The sequence below is a fragment of the Cololabis saira genome, chromosome 9 (genome assembly GCF_033807715.1).
Source record: "Cololabis saira isolate AMF1-May2022 chromosome 9, fColSai1.1, whole genome shotgun sequence".
In the NCBI taxonomy this organism is placed as follows: Eukaryota; Metazoa; Chordata; class Actinopteri; order Beloniformes; family Belonidae; genus Cololabis; species Cololabis saira.
In genome coordinates this window covers 42,651,564-42,668,123 of record NC_084595.1, presented here as the reverse complement: position 1 = coordinate 42,668,123, position 16,560 = coordinate 42,651,564, and the positions used below count along the sequence as shown (strand labels likewise).

At 42.3% G+C, this 16,560-nt stretch overlaps 1 protein-coding gene across 1 annotated transcript; it reads left to right on the top strand.

Annotated features, from left to right (window-relative positions):
* Positions 1-8,312: 8,312 nt before the first annotated feature.
* Positions 8,313-15,454, top strand: cfap77 (cilia and flagella associated protein 77). The gene is made up of 6 exons (XM_061730281.1): positions 8,313-8,369; positions 8,456-8,558; positions 11,766-12,000; positions 12,081-12,180; positions 13,150-13,248; positions 15,314-15,454. The coding sequence occupies exons 1-6, from the start codon at positions 8,313-8,315 to the stop codon at positions 15,452-15,454; spliced, it is 735 nt and encodes a 244-aa protein (XP_061586265.1).
* The last annotated feature ends 1,106 nt before the right edge of the window (positions 15,455-16,560 follow it).

Below are 16,560 nucleotides of genomic sequence, written 5' to 3'. Positions count from 1 at the left end.
GTGTAATGAGATTTTTTACTAAAATGAGACATTTTACCTAGAAATAAGGAGCCAGCACAAGAACTATTTTCTTGTGCTGGCCCCCCCCTTCTCCTCCCTTTTCTCTCTTTTGTCCATGTTGCAGCATCCTTTGCCGGACACCGGAACCTGCAGGTGGTCGTGGGTGGCTTGTAGCTTGCATTACGGAGCACAAGTCTTTCCCCGACCCTGCACCCCAACCTGGGACTTGCTGATTGGGCCGGAGCTTCGGGAGCTGCGTGCTGGCCTGCGGTCCCCACCCCTGGTCATCCCGTTGCTGCCCCCCCCTTCTCCTCCCTTTTCTCTCTTTTGTCCTGCAGGTGGCCATGGGTGGCTTGTAGCTTGCATTACGGAGCACAAGTCTTTTCCTGACCCTGCACCCCAACCTGGGACTTGCTGATTGGGCCGGAGCTTCGGGAGCTGTGTGCTGGCCTGCGGTCCCCACCCCCGGTCATCCCGTTGCTGCTTCCACCTGCCTGCTGTGCTGTTGCCGTCCCTGACCCAACAGTCTGGCCCTCGGCAGGAGGGTCCCCCCTGATGAGCCTGGTCCTGCTCAAGGTTTCTTCCCTCCTAAAGGGGAGTTTTTCCTTGCCACTGTTTGGCTTAAGGTTTTTCTCCCACTAGGGGAGTTTTTACCTGCCATTGTTTATGTAATAACTGCTCGGGGGTCATGTTCTGGGTATGGGTCTCTGGAAAGCGTCTAGAGACAACTCTGTTGTATTAGACGCTATATAAATAAAATTGAATTGAATTGAATTGAAAATAAGACAAAGACAAATATTCTTGTTAAGATTGTGAGTTTTTGCAGTGATCCATGTTACTTATCCTGTGAAGGACAGAGTCATATTGATAAGTTCAGAAAAGTGTTTTTTATTGTTGTGTTTTGATGTATTTGATGTAAGCCCAGTGGATATTTAAAGCTTACAGAAGTCTGCATTTAACTGCTGCTATGTCATTCCTGCAGTATTTCTGCAGGTGTTTTGGTCACTGCTATTATTTTTAATATATTATATTATTTGTAATCAGCACAAATTATCTGTCCCCATATGATAAAATCCACCATCCCCCCTGATTTTTTTTTTACAACTCGAGTACTGGTTATACAACATAATAATACTAGTATAGTATTGAGATTAAACAGCAAGTATTGCAGCTAATGATGCTGTAAGGACCAATCAGCTCCCAGAATGCTGATAGAACTGCTTTCAGAAACATCGTGGGGCAGAATTACCAAACTGATCCAGGGAGGAAACAGACCGATTAAATCAGTTTTATTTTTTCCCACATTCCGTTTAAATTTTTTCCATTTTTGGTCTGTTTTGGTTTTTAATTTTTGAGAATTTGGTTTTTAGCATTTTATGCAAACCCAAGACAGTATATAAAGTAATGAAATATAGACAATTTATGCAATTATAACTGAAAACTTTAATGTTTCATACCTACCAAATCCATACCTTTAAACATATTTAAAGGCAAAAACATGGCACAAGTTATTCTCGTGTCCAACAAAACATTCCTTTTTGGGCATAAACAAAAAAATACCAAAGGTTGTAATGTAATGATGAAAAAAAAGTCGATATTTAGACATACAAATCGATTTTTAGGAATTAAGGGAAATTCATGAATCATTCATAAAATACCCAACTGTACCGCAGAAAATAAACACATTTACTGGTACAGAACACCGTTACAGATCTAATTCCACTGTTAACTTGTTGGTAACCGGACCACCTGAGACCCGATGCCAGACCTGGATTAACTCAGTGTGTTTCCCCAGGGTGAGCACACTTGAAGTGCCCCCTCCTCCCACATTTTACGGTAAAAAAGAGAAATTTACGATGGTTATAAAGACCATAGATTTACATGAACGTATTGCTAAAGTACATGCTCAACACTCGTACTACAAATAAATGTAAGACAAGCAACCAACTAACGCCATACTACACTGATGCTCCAATCAGAATGCAAATCACATGCCGATGTAACACCACATGTTTACTATCATCATTTCCATCATATATGGCCTGTCTGAGGAATACATGCTAAACTATTACAGCATAAACAATCAAACAGGCCTATGAATGAGCTGATGTGAAGGTAGGGAACAGCACATTAATCACTCAAACGCAATTCTTTTTATTTTATTATTATTATTACTTTTATGTATTTTTATTATAGCATTGTTTACTGCTGTACCTGTTTGCTCCTCTTCCAGCAAATATATAGAGAAAATAAAGAAATATGACATATGTCCAGTTAGTCATTTGATTTGGTTCCCCTGGGCACGTTTGTTTTAACGATGTAGTTAATCATCTTAGTACGATAAACGATCTTTAAAGAAACCCACATAACGCGTAGTGTGACGTAACAGCGGTGCTGCGTTTAAGGAACCCGGAGATTGGAGGTTGGGCTGTAGAGAAGACAGATGAAAAGAGGAGCAACCTGTTTGAATGTGATACAACTTTGTTTCTTTGGCTTAAAACGGTGTTTTCGAAAATAAAGTAGTTAAATGCGTGATGGTTTCGTTTAAAGTGTAGTAAGTGAAAGCTTACGCTATTAAATGAAACATTAGTGATATATATATATATATATATATATATATATATATATATATATATATATATATATATATATATATATATATATATATATAAAACTATTTTTCTAACAATTAGAGACGTTCGTGAGGCAATAAGGAAATCCGAAGAATCTCTTTTTTCACTGTTGTTGGTGAGGAAAGGCCCAGAAAGGTCACATTTTTCAAGAACTATAAAATAAATAAATGTTCAGTTTTTACATGAACAAACTCACAGTCTGTTTATTGAAGGAAACTCTTTTTGCAGAGTTTTCCACAGTCCCTGAACGCACCGGCGGCTTGTGCCCGCACGTACACGACTCCGCGGGAGCGCGCACTGATGGGAAGTGGCGAGGTTTCCCGATTATCGTAAAACCAAAACAACTCATTCAATATTAAAACATAAACTGGTAACTGTGGACCGTGTTGTGATCAAATAAAACACATTTCTCTCCGGCGTTTTTTCTTTGTCGGGTTTCGGCTTTCAGGCCAGATTTATTGTTGCGTTCAGGTGAAACGACGAGGGGACAACGATGCATCTCAGTGACAGGAGTTCATATGTGGAACAGTTTAGATCAGGAAATGAACATTTGTAGCACGTTATTACAATTCATAAGCACCTATAAATACAAAATGATTAATACATATAAAACAAAGGTATAATACACATAGGCATGTACCTATGGACATGTGTGTGTATGTATGTATGTATATATATATATATATATATATATATATATATATATATATATATATATATATATATATATATATATATATGTATGTATGTATGTATGTATATTGTATATACAGTATCCGTGTATGTGTGTGTGTGTGTGTGTGTGTGTGTGTGTGTGTGTGTGTGTGTGTGTGTGTGTGTGTGTGTGTGTATATGTGTGTAGGTATGTGTACCATTGTATTATTGTATTATTGCTAATATAAATACTGTATGGAGTGATATTTATTAATGACATTGAACTAGTTCATAAAAACTAACGTTTTTTTGTGAAAATGGTTGGCGTCATACGCTTAGTTTTCAGTCTACACCTTTTGGTCCTTGGTTTTTAGTTAAAATTGTATACAATTGTGTTTATATATATATATATATATATATATATATATATATATATATATATATATATATATATATATATATATATATATATATATATATATATATATATTTTTTTTTTTTTTTTTTTTGTTTTTTTTGTTTTTTTTTTTTAATTTTTTAATTTTATTTTTTTTTTAATTATTATATTTTTTTGTATAACACTGACGATTACCTGTACGTTATTTGTGTTGTGGAAATTGAAAGACTAATCTGAACTAAACTAAACTAAGCTAAGCTAAACTAAACTAAACTAAAACGTAAATATAAATCGTTTATCGTTGGTTTTTCTTGATGTCGTGCATTTATGAACGAGCCTTTCCCGTTACCATGGCAACCGAACGCCGACACGGGAGCTTTGATCTTCTCGTCACCAGCTTCTCGCTGGCGTCCAGGTCGCTTGCCAGGCCGTCATTGTAAGTAAGAATGTGTTCTTAATAATGACCTGCCTGGTTAAAAAAAAACAACAGAAAAAAATAACTTATGAACTCAACAGCTCAATGCCATTTTCCATTGGCATTTTATGACTATTTTTTGACTCTCACAGTAATACGGGACAAAGTTCGTCCCTTTTCAGCTCAATACGGGACGCGTACTTTAGTTTATAAATACAGGACAATTCCGTTTTTCCAGGGACGGTTGGTAAAACTAGTCCGAGCAGCGCTACTGGACAGGGGTTCTGTCGATCCATGCTACGCGTCGAGAACTGCTACTTTGTGGTTCTGCGCACGCGCACATTTTGATTGCCACGCCCATAATGTCTTGCATCCCTTCAGTCCAGGCTGGAAAATATTGTGATGTTAGATTTTGCCCTCTGTTCATCTACTGTTTTAAATGTTTTTTGAAACGAGAAATTGAGACAAATTGTTTGTTTGTGTGCCTTTACTTTTATTTCTTATTATTTTATACTTATTATCAATCCAAAAATAGTGATTACAAAATGGATAAATTGGGGGGGTTAAGTATGCTGACATTCATCCTGCAGGGGCAGTGAGGTGATTAGTATCTTACCTGAATGCATTAAGTGACAGGAGTATTATTTGATAGGATATTACTGGACTATCAAATTATGCTACCCCTGAAATATTGATTTAAAGTTGATAATATGAAATGTTGAGTATTTGATCCTTCAAAATACACTACCCATGACATGAATTGCATTACACTTTATGAACATTATACGATATAGAGAAAAAAAAAAACAATACTATCGCTTTATTTGATGTGTGAATACTCGAATCTGATTGGCTGGCAGGTGTACATTAAGAATAGAATAGAATATCCTTTATTTTCTCCCTCAGTGGGGAAACTTATTTGTTGCAGCACACACATATAGGGGAGGGGTAAAAGGACTGAAAAGTCAGAAATAAAAAATATATAAAAGTGATAACCTACACCTAGAAAACAAGTTCGGTCAAATTTCCTGATAACTTTAATATCATTGCGCTGGATCAACTGCCAGGTGGTGGTAACCACGGCAACGGAGATTCAGAGAAGAAGAGCCGGCTACCGCAGGACGGCGACATGAGTGATTTTGTAATTTCTTTTAATTTATTTGGAGAATTTAACAATTTTGATGACTGGGATGCAGAAGAGGAAAGAAAAGAAAATAGCTGAGCGGACTAGAATATCTCCCGTTGCTAAGGAAACTGAGTTATGGCTTGTTAAAAAGCTTTGTAATTTACCAGGTTACAACGGCTGCAGACGAGAGATTAAATAGTCGCTCAGCCGCTCAGCTGTGGCTTGTTATAAAACTAATGATTTCAACTGAAAACACATTAAAGCATGAATAACTGATTTAATATTTATATTTTTTGGTAAGTGACCGTGGTATAAGCGGGATAATGCCCTTCGAGGTGTCCATTAACATAAATATATCCCTTACTTCATTCAGTCATTCGCCTTTATTTAACTCTTTAATTAGTTATTTTTGTATATGTATACATGTAACAGTACATAACATAAAAAAAGGTAATTCCATTCCGTAGATCTCCTCCATAATGTCCATCCCATGTCCTGTTTGTGGAGCGTCACTTTTCAACCAGTTTCTTGTAATGGCCTTCTTAAAGGCAACAGTCACTATTTTGAACAGGCTTCTTTCATAACAACTCCTTCTGGGATCGATCCCAGATACAGAACCTGTGGCTCCCTGAGAACCTTATCATTTAAAATGACCTCCAAAAGCCCAATACTGTCATCCCAGAAAGATTGTAATTTGGCACATGACCAGAAAATATGACTGTAATTGGCATTATAGCTTCCACATTGTCTCCAACATTTTTTTCTGTTTGCTTCTAATTTGAACGTGACAAAAAAATGTGTCATATTTTTCCATCCAAACTCTCTCCAGTGTTTGGAGCTTGTAGAGCTACGTTGTGTTTTGCATAATAGGCTCCACTCACACTCTGAAATTTTGGTCTGTAATTCACCATCCCATTTAGATTTTATATACAGTGAGGTGTTACCATGACCTTTCTGTATTTTGTTCTGTTTTACTACAACTGTAGCTACAGTCATGGCCTTTGAGGCACAAATATGTTTACAAGTTTTCTACAGACTTTCTGTTTGCACTTTTGTTATTGCACTAAAAATGTGCACTATTATGGATGTTCTGCTTTCTTTCTATTGTTTTATATTAATTTATACAATTTAAAGTTTAGCAGGACAAGTTTCTGTTTAAGAAAGATATTTATTTTATTCAATTTGGTATTAAAGTGAATTGCTGGATAATAATTAGTTTTCCATGTGTTCATGGCATTCAAAAATATGCATCTAATTCAATTCAGGTTCGGGTCAAATAGTTAAAAAATCGTTTTACTCACAAAAAAAGGGGGCTAAAAAGGAAGGGTGAAGGGGTCCCTTATTTATTTTTCAGGGAGTTGGCAACCCTAGCTCGGGCCCTCCGACCCGTGAACATCTCCACTTCAGCGGTAACAAACTCACCACCTCCAGGAACAAAGAGAGAAAACAAGCAACTTTTAAATTCAAAACTTTGAAGCAAAGCTCGATTTTCTGGCTCCAGAAACTCAAGTTTTCAAAACAAAATGTTTAGTTTTGTCTTTGTGAATTCATCATTTGTCACTTGAAACGTCAGACGTGCAAGCAGAGACCACGTGACCGACGGAGCACACTTGCATACACTTGCATACACTTGTTCGTTTTTTAGATATTTTATTCCAGGGGCCACAAATGAAGATGGCTCCTGGTGCTGCGCAGGTGCAGGCTGGACCGGGGGCCGCCTAGCGGCTGCAGCTGCAGGGGGTCGAGCCTGCAGCTGCAGGTGCGTTCAGGTGGTCGTGCTGGTTCTAGGGTTGCCACCTTTCAGAAATAGCAATAAGGGACGCCCTGATTTCAGCAGTGCAGGCGCCAAAAAAAGGGACATCCCCAAAACTTCTGAACTGCATAGAAATGTATTTATTTTTTATGAAAAAACAAAATGCTTTGATTTAAAGTTTAAAGTGCTTTAATAGCATTGAACCTGCATGACTGCACAGACAGCCAACCATACTAGCAACTGAAATATCCTCCTATGGTAAATATAAATATAGTCTACAGGTGAAGGTCAAAAAATTAAAATATGGTGTAAAAGTTAATTTATTTCAATAATTCAACTTAAAAGGTGAAACTAATATATTACATAGTCTCACAGTCTTACATGCAAAGCAAGATGTGTTAAACCTTTATTTGTTACAATTTTGATGATCAAATTGTTTATTGATTTCATAAAACATTCACATTTTTTGAGATTTTTTTATTTGGTGTTTTCATAAACTGTGAGCCATACTCATTAAAATAACAAGTAAAGGCTTGAAATATCTTCATTTGGATGTATTGGGAGAAAATATTTGTTTCACCTTTAGTTGAATTTACTACAAATGAAGTTTTGCAATATATTCAAATTTTGCGACCATGACCTGTATATTATGACATCAATAAATAAGTGTTACAGCCTGCAGAGAACCCAAAAGCAGCACACAGAGCTCAAAGTGGTAGTAGTCTGGTTCACTTTATTTCCCAACAGGGGCTAAGAGCAGGCAGGAATGCAGGACCAGGATCAGGCAGGAATCAGTGTCAGGTTCGGAAGACAAGGTCAGGCACCGGAGAGCAGGAGACAAGGCAGAGTCCAGGAACAGGCAGGGTCGGCAACGGGAGGTCAGGGAGGTCAGGGCAGAGAACGCTGGAAAGTCTTGCATGGCAAAGCAACAATCTGGCAGTGGGCAAAGAGGAGAGTGGAGCTTATATACCTTCTTGATTGCTGAGGAGCTGCAGCTGGGAGAGCAGGTGAGTGGAGTGAGAGACGAGGTGGGCGTGGCTGCAGATGGAGTGAGCAGGAGAGAGGGGAGTGGAAAACCACTGAAGGCAGGTCAGAGTGGAGGACTGACCATGACAATAAGAGCATATTCTATGTCCCGTATTGGTTCAATACGGAAAGCAACCTTTAATTCCCGATTACATAACAATACCGTATTTCAAGGGACGGGTGGCAACCCTAGGTGGTTCTGAAAGCCCTTTTTCTCACCCTCAGATCCACCATCAGCAGCGCCTGCAGCGTCAAAACAGCCACCGCTCTTCTTCATCACCACTCTTCATCATCGACCCTCAAGCAGCATGGCGTATCCACGGGGGAGAGTCGTCAGAGACTCGCTGCTGACCAGCATCACCAAGGTAAGCAGCGCCTTGGCTTATGCAGAATATGTGCACATGATGATGATGGTGATGATGATGGTGATGATGATGATGATGATCTCTAGGCCCCTGTGGGTAAGGCCCGTAGCAGCAGTGGGGGTCTTCCTGGTCCAGACTTCACCTACGGAAAGCCCAGCGACCTGAACCAGGTTGGGGGCGTGGCTGAAGGTAAGCCCCACCCCCAGTCCACCTGATTAAACACAGTTCTCGTGTCATGCAGAAGCATCAGCACAGCTGCAGAGCAGCTGGAGACGCTGTCTGGTTCTGGACGGAAAAACACAAACGACAAATTACATTAGAGGAACATTTCCAGGGTTTTGTCTCATTTGTTTTTGTTGCTCATCATTATTCTGGGAAGAACCTGGTGTTTTAGCTTCATGTAGCGCCAGAGTTTCTGTCCCGGTGGACGCACTGGTCCTCTGATTGTTGGAAAACCAGGTGACCACCTGAGCCGTTTTTTGCTACACAACTAATCACACTTTTCCACTAGTACCTACTCGGCTCTACTCATCTCAGCTCGACTCAACTTGGCTTGGTTTCTTTTCCATAACATTCAGCACCCAGATCAGAAGTAGGAGGTTGGAGAGAAGCTGCTGTGACGTATTTGATTGTGTATCTAAACGAAGAAGACAACAACACTAAAGATGTAGAACCTGTAGGAGATGATAGATGTGCTGCTGGATCTGTGGCTTGTGTTTGACCCTGCCCCTTTTCAACCTTTCCCTGACCCTGCACCCCAACCTGGGACTTGATGATTGAGCCGGAGCTTCGGGAGCTGCGTGCTGGCCTGCGGTCCCCACCCCTGGTCATCCTGTTGCTGCTTCCACCTGCCTGCTGTGCTGTTGCCGTCCCTGACCCCCAGTCTGGCCTTCGGCAGGAGGGTCCCCCCTTATGATCCAGGTCCTGGTCCAGGTTTCTTCCCTCCTAAAGGGGAGTTTTTCTTGCTACTGTTTGGCTTAAGGTTTTTCACCCACTAGGGGAGTTTTTACCTGCCATTGTTTATGTAATAATTGCTCAGGGGTTTATGTTCTGGGTCTCTGGAAAGCGTCTAGAGACAACATCTGTTGTATTAGACGCTATATAAATAAAATTGAATTGAATTGAATTGATACCAAGTTAAAAAATGAGAGTGAGAGAAGCTTCAAGCGGCGACGCTTTTTAATTTGTTTTAGTTTGTCTCGGTGCTGAAAGGTCAGCTGGGAGCTGCGAGCAGCTATGAAGAGACAGAGCTCCTGGTAGATCTGGTCGTTCCTTATCGCCGTCTAGATCCCTTTTTAATTCTCTCCTCAGCCACCGATTTCATGACCGGTGTAATATGGTCCAGTTTCCTGGTGTTTGTAAGGACTCTGACGGCAGCGTTCTGGATCAGCTGCAGCTGCCTGATAGATTTCTTGTTAAGGCCTGTAAAGATGCCATTGCAATAATCCAACCTACTGAAAATGAATGTAAAAATAAGTTTTTCCATGTCTTGTTTAGACAGAATACCCTTAATTCTAGCAATGTTTTTCAGGTGGTAATAGGCAGATTTAGTGATAAACTTTACATGGCTGTTGAAGTTCAGGTCTGAGTCAATAATTACACCGAGATTTCTGGCTTGATGTGTATCTGTGAGGTCATGTGGTCCAGTCCAGACCCGGTCCCAGAGCTCAGAGGTCAGAACCGCAGTTGGGGTCCTGGGTTTCTGTTCCGTCACTGAATTTCCCCGAGAGGATAGACAAAGCAGTATGAGTGTGAGTGTGAGTGAGCAGCAGCCGTCAGCTGTCAGAGTGTGTTTGATTGAAGGAAACATGCCTTCAGGGGACAATCGCACAGATGTGAGTGCTGTTCTGCCGACCCACCAGGTTTAACAGGTCACTCCTCTCATCTGTCAATCACCCCTCGCTGGTCATCCGTGGAGTCAGGAAGCAGCTTCACGTGTGATTGATTCTGCTAGCATTGATGTGATATTGACGAGCTGGCAGATGTGCCCGATGCTGACAAGGACGGGCGGATGCTGCTTCATCAAACACGGTGTCTAAGTCACACGTGTCGGTACCGCCGGAGCGACTGTCAGGCTTTGATCATCACGCTCCGTAATCATCCATTAGCAGGACTCAGCTCATCTTTGCTCATCCTTGTGTCACAACGATACACCAGAGACAACAAGGGTAGTCCTGAATCAGCTCTTCTGGACGGATTTTGAATCCTATCACTTCTATCAGACCAGAGCGGGTTTTAGTATTTGGTTATTTCTGAGGGTCGCGTGGTCCATCAATGACTGCAAGATGTCCAGGTACCGAGGCTGCTGAACGACCTCGGGTTGTCAGGTTCCTGTCCTCCTGGACCAGCTGCCAGGTTGTGACAGGAAGGCAGAGATCCTCTCTCCCTTCGGGTCTGGTCCAGCCTCAATACAGGGTCTGTATTGACGTCACTTCCCCACTGGACCAGCCCCGTACTCACACTGAGTGGCAAAACATCAGCAAAAACAGCTGCAACTAGTGGAGAAGACGGGATAACAGCCGATTATCGGCTTAAATTAAAGGCAGTTGGACTTGACAGTGACCCGTACAGTTACCCCAAGAACCAGTGGTCCATGGACATTAATATTTGGCCACAAATCCAGTTTCCTGATATTTATATGTACTTAATTTCTACGCCGGGGAAATACACGAAGCAAAGCTTGAAGGCATACAAAAGTCTTGATGCTTGGTCCGACTTCAAGGCAGGATTTGTTGTAGAAATGAAAGTGATGAGGACACCGAACTTAATGATTTGACCGTTTAACGTTAGCTACCCAAAAATCCAACATTACCTGATACAAAATGGGAACCGCAAATCCACATTTCGGTGCCTGGAATCCTGTTGTTTCTGTGAATTGCAGAGATCCATTTGTCTCTTAAGCTTATTTTTCAGCAATCTGTAAAACGATAACTCCAATTTCTTGCTAAATCTATGAGTACAGTCGATCACACTACAGCTCTTTCCCATTTTAGATGTTTTCCAGTTGCTCAAACTGAAAGTTTATGCTGCCACTCAGTCTTTCTAACACTCAGTCTTTCTGACACTCAGTGGGCGAAACCCGCTGTGAAGTTGCATCTGTGACGTCATGCACATTCCTTCTATACCGTTCTTTTTACAGAGTCTTTTCTATTTTATTTTGTACTATTGTATTCTGTTTCATTTATACTTATTCTACTTTTTTTACTTTATTTTTACTTAATCTTTTTTTGAAGGAAAACACCACTCCGTACTGCCTTTAATTTCGTTGTGCCCTGTATAATGACAATAGTAAAAAGTCTGAATCTGAGTCTGGTCCAGCCTCAGTAGTCGGTAGAACTGTTCCTGTTGTCAGGTGGCATCACATCGTCTACCTTGCTCTGTACTCTGTGTTCTCAGCTCTGTCCAGCTGGAAGGTTGAGCCCAGGCGTGAGGAACCTCCTCCACTTCCAAACTATGTGTCTCTGAACCGGGACGTGGTGAAATCCGGTCTGGTGACGTCCAAAGAGATGAAACAGTACCGGGTTCAGAGGCAGGAGGCTGCAGTCCAGAACCGTGTTCCAAGACAACGTGAGGGCAGGGCTTCACGACGCCGGCCGCCACTGCCTGACATCGTGTTTGGAGTCGCCAGCAGGTGGGAGATCCTGAAACCATCATTTATCATTGATCATTGATCAATATTAACTGAATAATGACTGACGGATGTGTCTTCAGGTTGTCAACTATTGCGCCTATGGCGGACATCCTCTCTCACGAGTACGGTCAGCGCTGGGCGGATGAACACCTGAGCCAAACCTGCAGCCGTAAAAAAAAGGTGAGAGAGACACAGCGTGAAGCTCCAACACCCGAAGTGTGTGTGTGTGTGTGTGCGCGCGCGCGCCCGTGCGTGCGTGTGTTTGAATTGGAGACTTTCAGTTTGAGCAACTGGAAAACATCTAAAATGGGAAAGAGCTGTTGTGCGATCGACTGTACTCATAGATTTAGCAAGAAATCAGAGTTAAAGTTTTACAGACTGCCGAAAAAATAAGCTTAAGAGAGACAAATGGATCGCTGTAATTCACAGAAACAACTGGATTGCAGGCACCGAAACTTGGATTTGTGGTTCCCATTTTGTATCAGGTAATGTTGGATTTTTGGGTAGCTAACGTTAAACGGTCAAATCATTAAGTTCTGTGTCCTCATCACTTTAATTTCTACAACAAATCCTGCCTTGAAGTAGGACCAAGCATCAAGACTTTTGTAAGCCTTCAAGCTTTGCTTCGTGTATTTCCCCGGCGTAGAAATTAAGTACATTTCAGGAAACTGGATTCGTGGCCAGATATTAATGTCCATGGACCACTGGTTCTTGGGGTAACTGTACGGGTCTCTGTCAAGTCCAACTGCCTTTAATTTAAGCCCATAATCATCTGTTATCCCGTCTTCTCCACTAGTTGCAGCTGTTTTTGCCACTCGGTGCGAGTTATGCCTGAGATATACTTGCAGTTCAGACCGTAGTTTTCAACTGTTAAAATGTGATGTTTTGTTTAAAAAAACAGTCCAGCCAGCGTGTCAGATCAGTCGCCTCCATGCTACGTTTATGTCAATTAAATTGTAATTAACAAAAAGTCCTGACGATGCATCCAGGGAGTAATTACTTATTTGTCTGGATTAATGTCAGTTATAGTTGAATACAAACTTCACTCATGTCCCGTAAGAACGCCCTGTGAAACACAGATGTTGAGTGTGATTTCTGAATTACTGTCTTGTAAAACTGGTCCATTCTGATGGAACCGTGTCGTTACAGGTTCAGGTGAAACCTGCAGAAACCAGAACAAGCCTGCTGAGGAGGAGCACATCTCTGCCTGTTGTACACAAACCCTTCAAGCTGCCTCAGTTCACAGAGGTAAAACACACCTGCACATAAACACCTGCACATACACACCTGCACATAAACATACACCTGCACATACACACCTGCACATAAACACCTGCACATACACACCTGCACATAAACATACACCTGCACATAAACACCTGCACATAAACACCTGCACATACACACCTGCACATAAACACACACCTGCACATAAACACCTGCACATACACACCTGGACATAAACACACCTGCACATAAACACCTGCACATACACACACCTGCACATAAACACCTGCACATAAACACACACCTGGACATAAACACACACCTGCACAAAAACACACACCTGCACAAAAACACACACCTGCACAAAAACACACACCTGCACATACACACCTGTGCATACACACCTGTGCATACACACCTGCACATAAACACACACCTGCACATAAACACACACCTGCAAAAAAACACACACACACACACACACACACACACACACACACACACACACACACACACACACACACACACACACACACACACACACACACACACACACACACACCTGCACATAAACACACACCTGCACATAAACACACACCTGCACAAAAACACACACACACACACACACACACACACACCTGCACATAAACACACACCTGCACATAAACACACACCTGCACATAAACACATACCTGCACATAAACACACACCTGCACACACACACACACACACACACACACACACCTGCACATACACACCTGCACATAAACACACACCTGCACATACACACCTGCACATAAACACACACCTGCACATAAACACACACCTGCACATAAACACACACCTGCACATACACACCTGCACATAAACACACGCCTGCACATAAACACACACCTGCACATAAACACACACCTGCACATACACACACACATCTGCACATAAACACACACCTGCACATAAACACACACCTGCACATACATACACATCTGCACATAAACACACACCTGCACATACATACACACCTGCACATAAACACACACCTGCACATACACACACACCTGCACATAAACACACACCTGCACATAAACACACACCTGCACATACACACACACATCTGCACATAAACACACACCTGCACATAAACACACACCTGCACATAAACACACACCTGCACATAAACACACACCTGCACATAAACACACACCTGCACATACACACACACATCTGCACATAAACACACACCTGCACATAAACACACACCTGCACATACATACACATCTGCACATAAACACACACCTGCACATACATACACACCTGCACACACACATCTGCACATAAACACACACCTGCACATACACACACACACCTGCACACACACATCTGCACATAAACACACACCTGCACATAAACACACACCTGCACATACACACACACCTGCACACACACACACACACACACACACACACACACACACCTGCACATACACACCTGCACATAAACACACACCTGCACATACACACCTGCACATAAACACACACCTGCACATACACACACACCTGCACATACATACACACCTGCACATACACATCTGCACATACACACACACCTGCACATACATACACACCTGCACATACACATCTGCACATACACACACACCTGCACATAAACACACACCTGCACATAAACACACACCTGCACATAAACACACACCTGCACATACATACACACCTGCACATACACATCTGCACATAAACACACACCTGCACATACACACACACCTGCACATACACATCTGCACATAAACACACACCTGCACATAAACACACCTGGACATTAACACGTCTGGTGTTGGATGGTGACTGACGACTAACTGTTGGGCCATGAATTAAGAACTAACTGTTAACATCCTTTTATTTTAAAGAGAACAGATTTCAGAGATGTTGGTCTCATCTTACTCCTCCCTCTACTCTATACCTCCTCCCCTTCCTCCTCCACTTCCTCCTCCCCTTCCTCCTCATTCTCCTCCTCCTCCTCCCCTTCCTCCTCCTCTGGAGAACAGGTGACTTCCCCTCTGCTTAGTCTCCAGGTGGCGCCAGCTCTGGACACCTTCAGAGACCCAAAGGCCCGTGAGCGAGCTCTCAGGGCTTCCAGGGCTTTCAGGGCTCGTCAGTCCACCTCGCTGTCCAGGACAGAACATCAGGGTCCCGGGACAAACGGTCAGGACTGACCTGAACACAGGAAGAGACACACGGCCCCCCCACCCCCTCTGGTCATCCCGCTGCTGCTTCCACCTGCCTGCGTGGATGTCTGCTGTGCTGCTGACGTCCACGACTCCCCCAGTCTGGTCCTGGTCCAGGTTTCTTCCCCCCTTATGATCCAGGTCCTGGTCCAGGTTTCTTCCTCCTAAAGGGGAGTTTTTCTTGCCACTGTTTGGCTTAAGGTTTTTCTCCTGCTAGGGGAGTTTTTACCTGCCACTGTTTATGTAATAATTGCTCAGGGGTTTATGTTCTGGGTCACTGGAAAGCGTCTAGAAACAACTTTTGTTGTATTAGACGCTATACAAATAAAATTGAATTGAATTGAATTGAATTGACACAGATAAAAAGAATAAAATATAAATGCATCAAATCTGTGCCGGCTGAATGTGAAGTTTTCCTCCTCATGAAAACATTGTTCAACGTGGCCATAATGTGTTGAGGGTACAAGAGGCTGGAACCCCAGCAGGTGGGAAGTGTCCAAGTGAGGAATAACCTTAAGACTGGTATCACTGACATTTTTAATGATCTGGCTTCAACATCCAATGCTGTCAGGTTTCCATACTAAAACTGAAATCATCCAACACATGGATGGACGGATGGATGGACGGATGGATGGATGGATGGATGGATGCACACTTGGATGGATGGATGGATGCACACTTGGATGGATGGATGAATGGATAATTGAATGGATGGATGGATGGATGGAAGGATGAATGAATACATCGTTGGATGGATGGACGGATTGATGGATAGATGGCTGGATTGATTGATGCTTGGCTGGAAGCTTGAATTTGTGGATGGATGGATTAACGCATGGATGCATGGATGGATGATGGATGGATGGATGAACGCATGGATGGGTGCTTGGATGAATGGATGGATAGATGATGGATGGATGGATGGATGGATGATGGATAGATGGATGGGTGGATGGATGATGGATGGATGGATGGATGGATCATGGATGGATGGATGGATGATGGATAGATAGATGGTGGATGGATGGATGGATGGATGTATGAACGGATGGATGGATACTTGGGCGGATGGATGGATGCCTGGGCAGATGGAT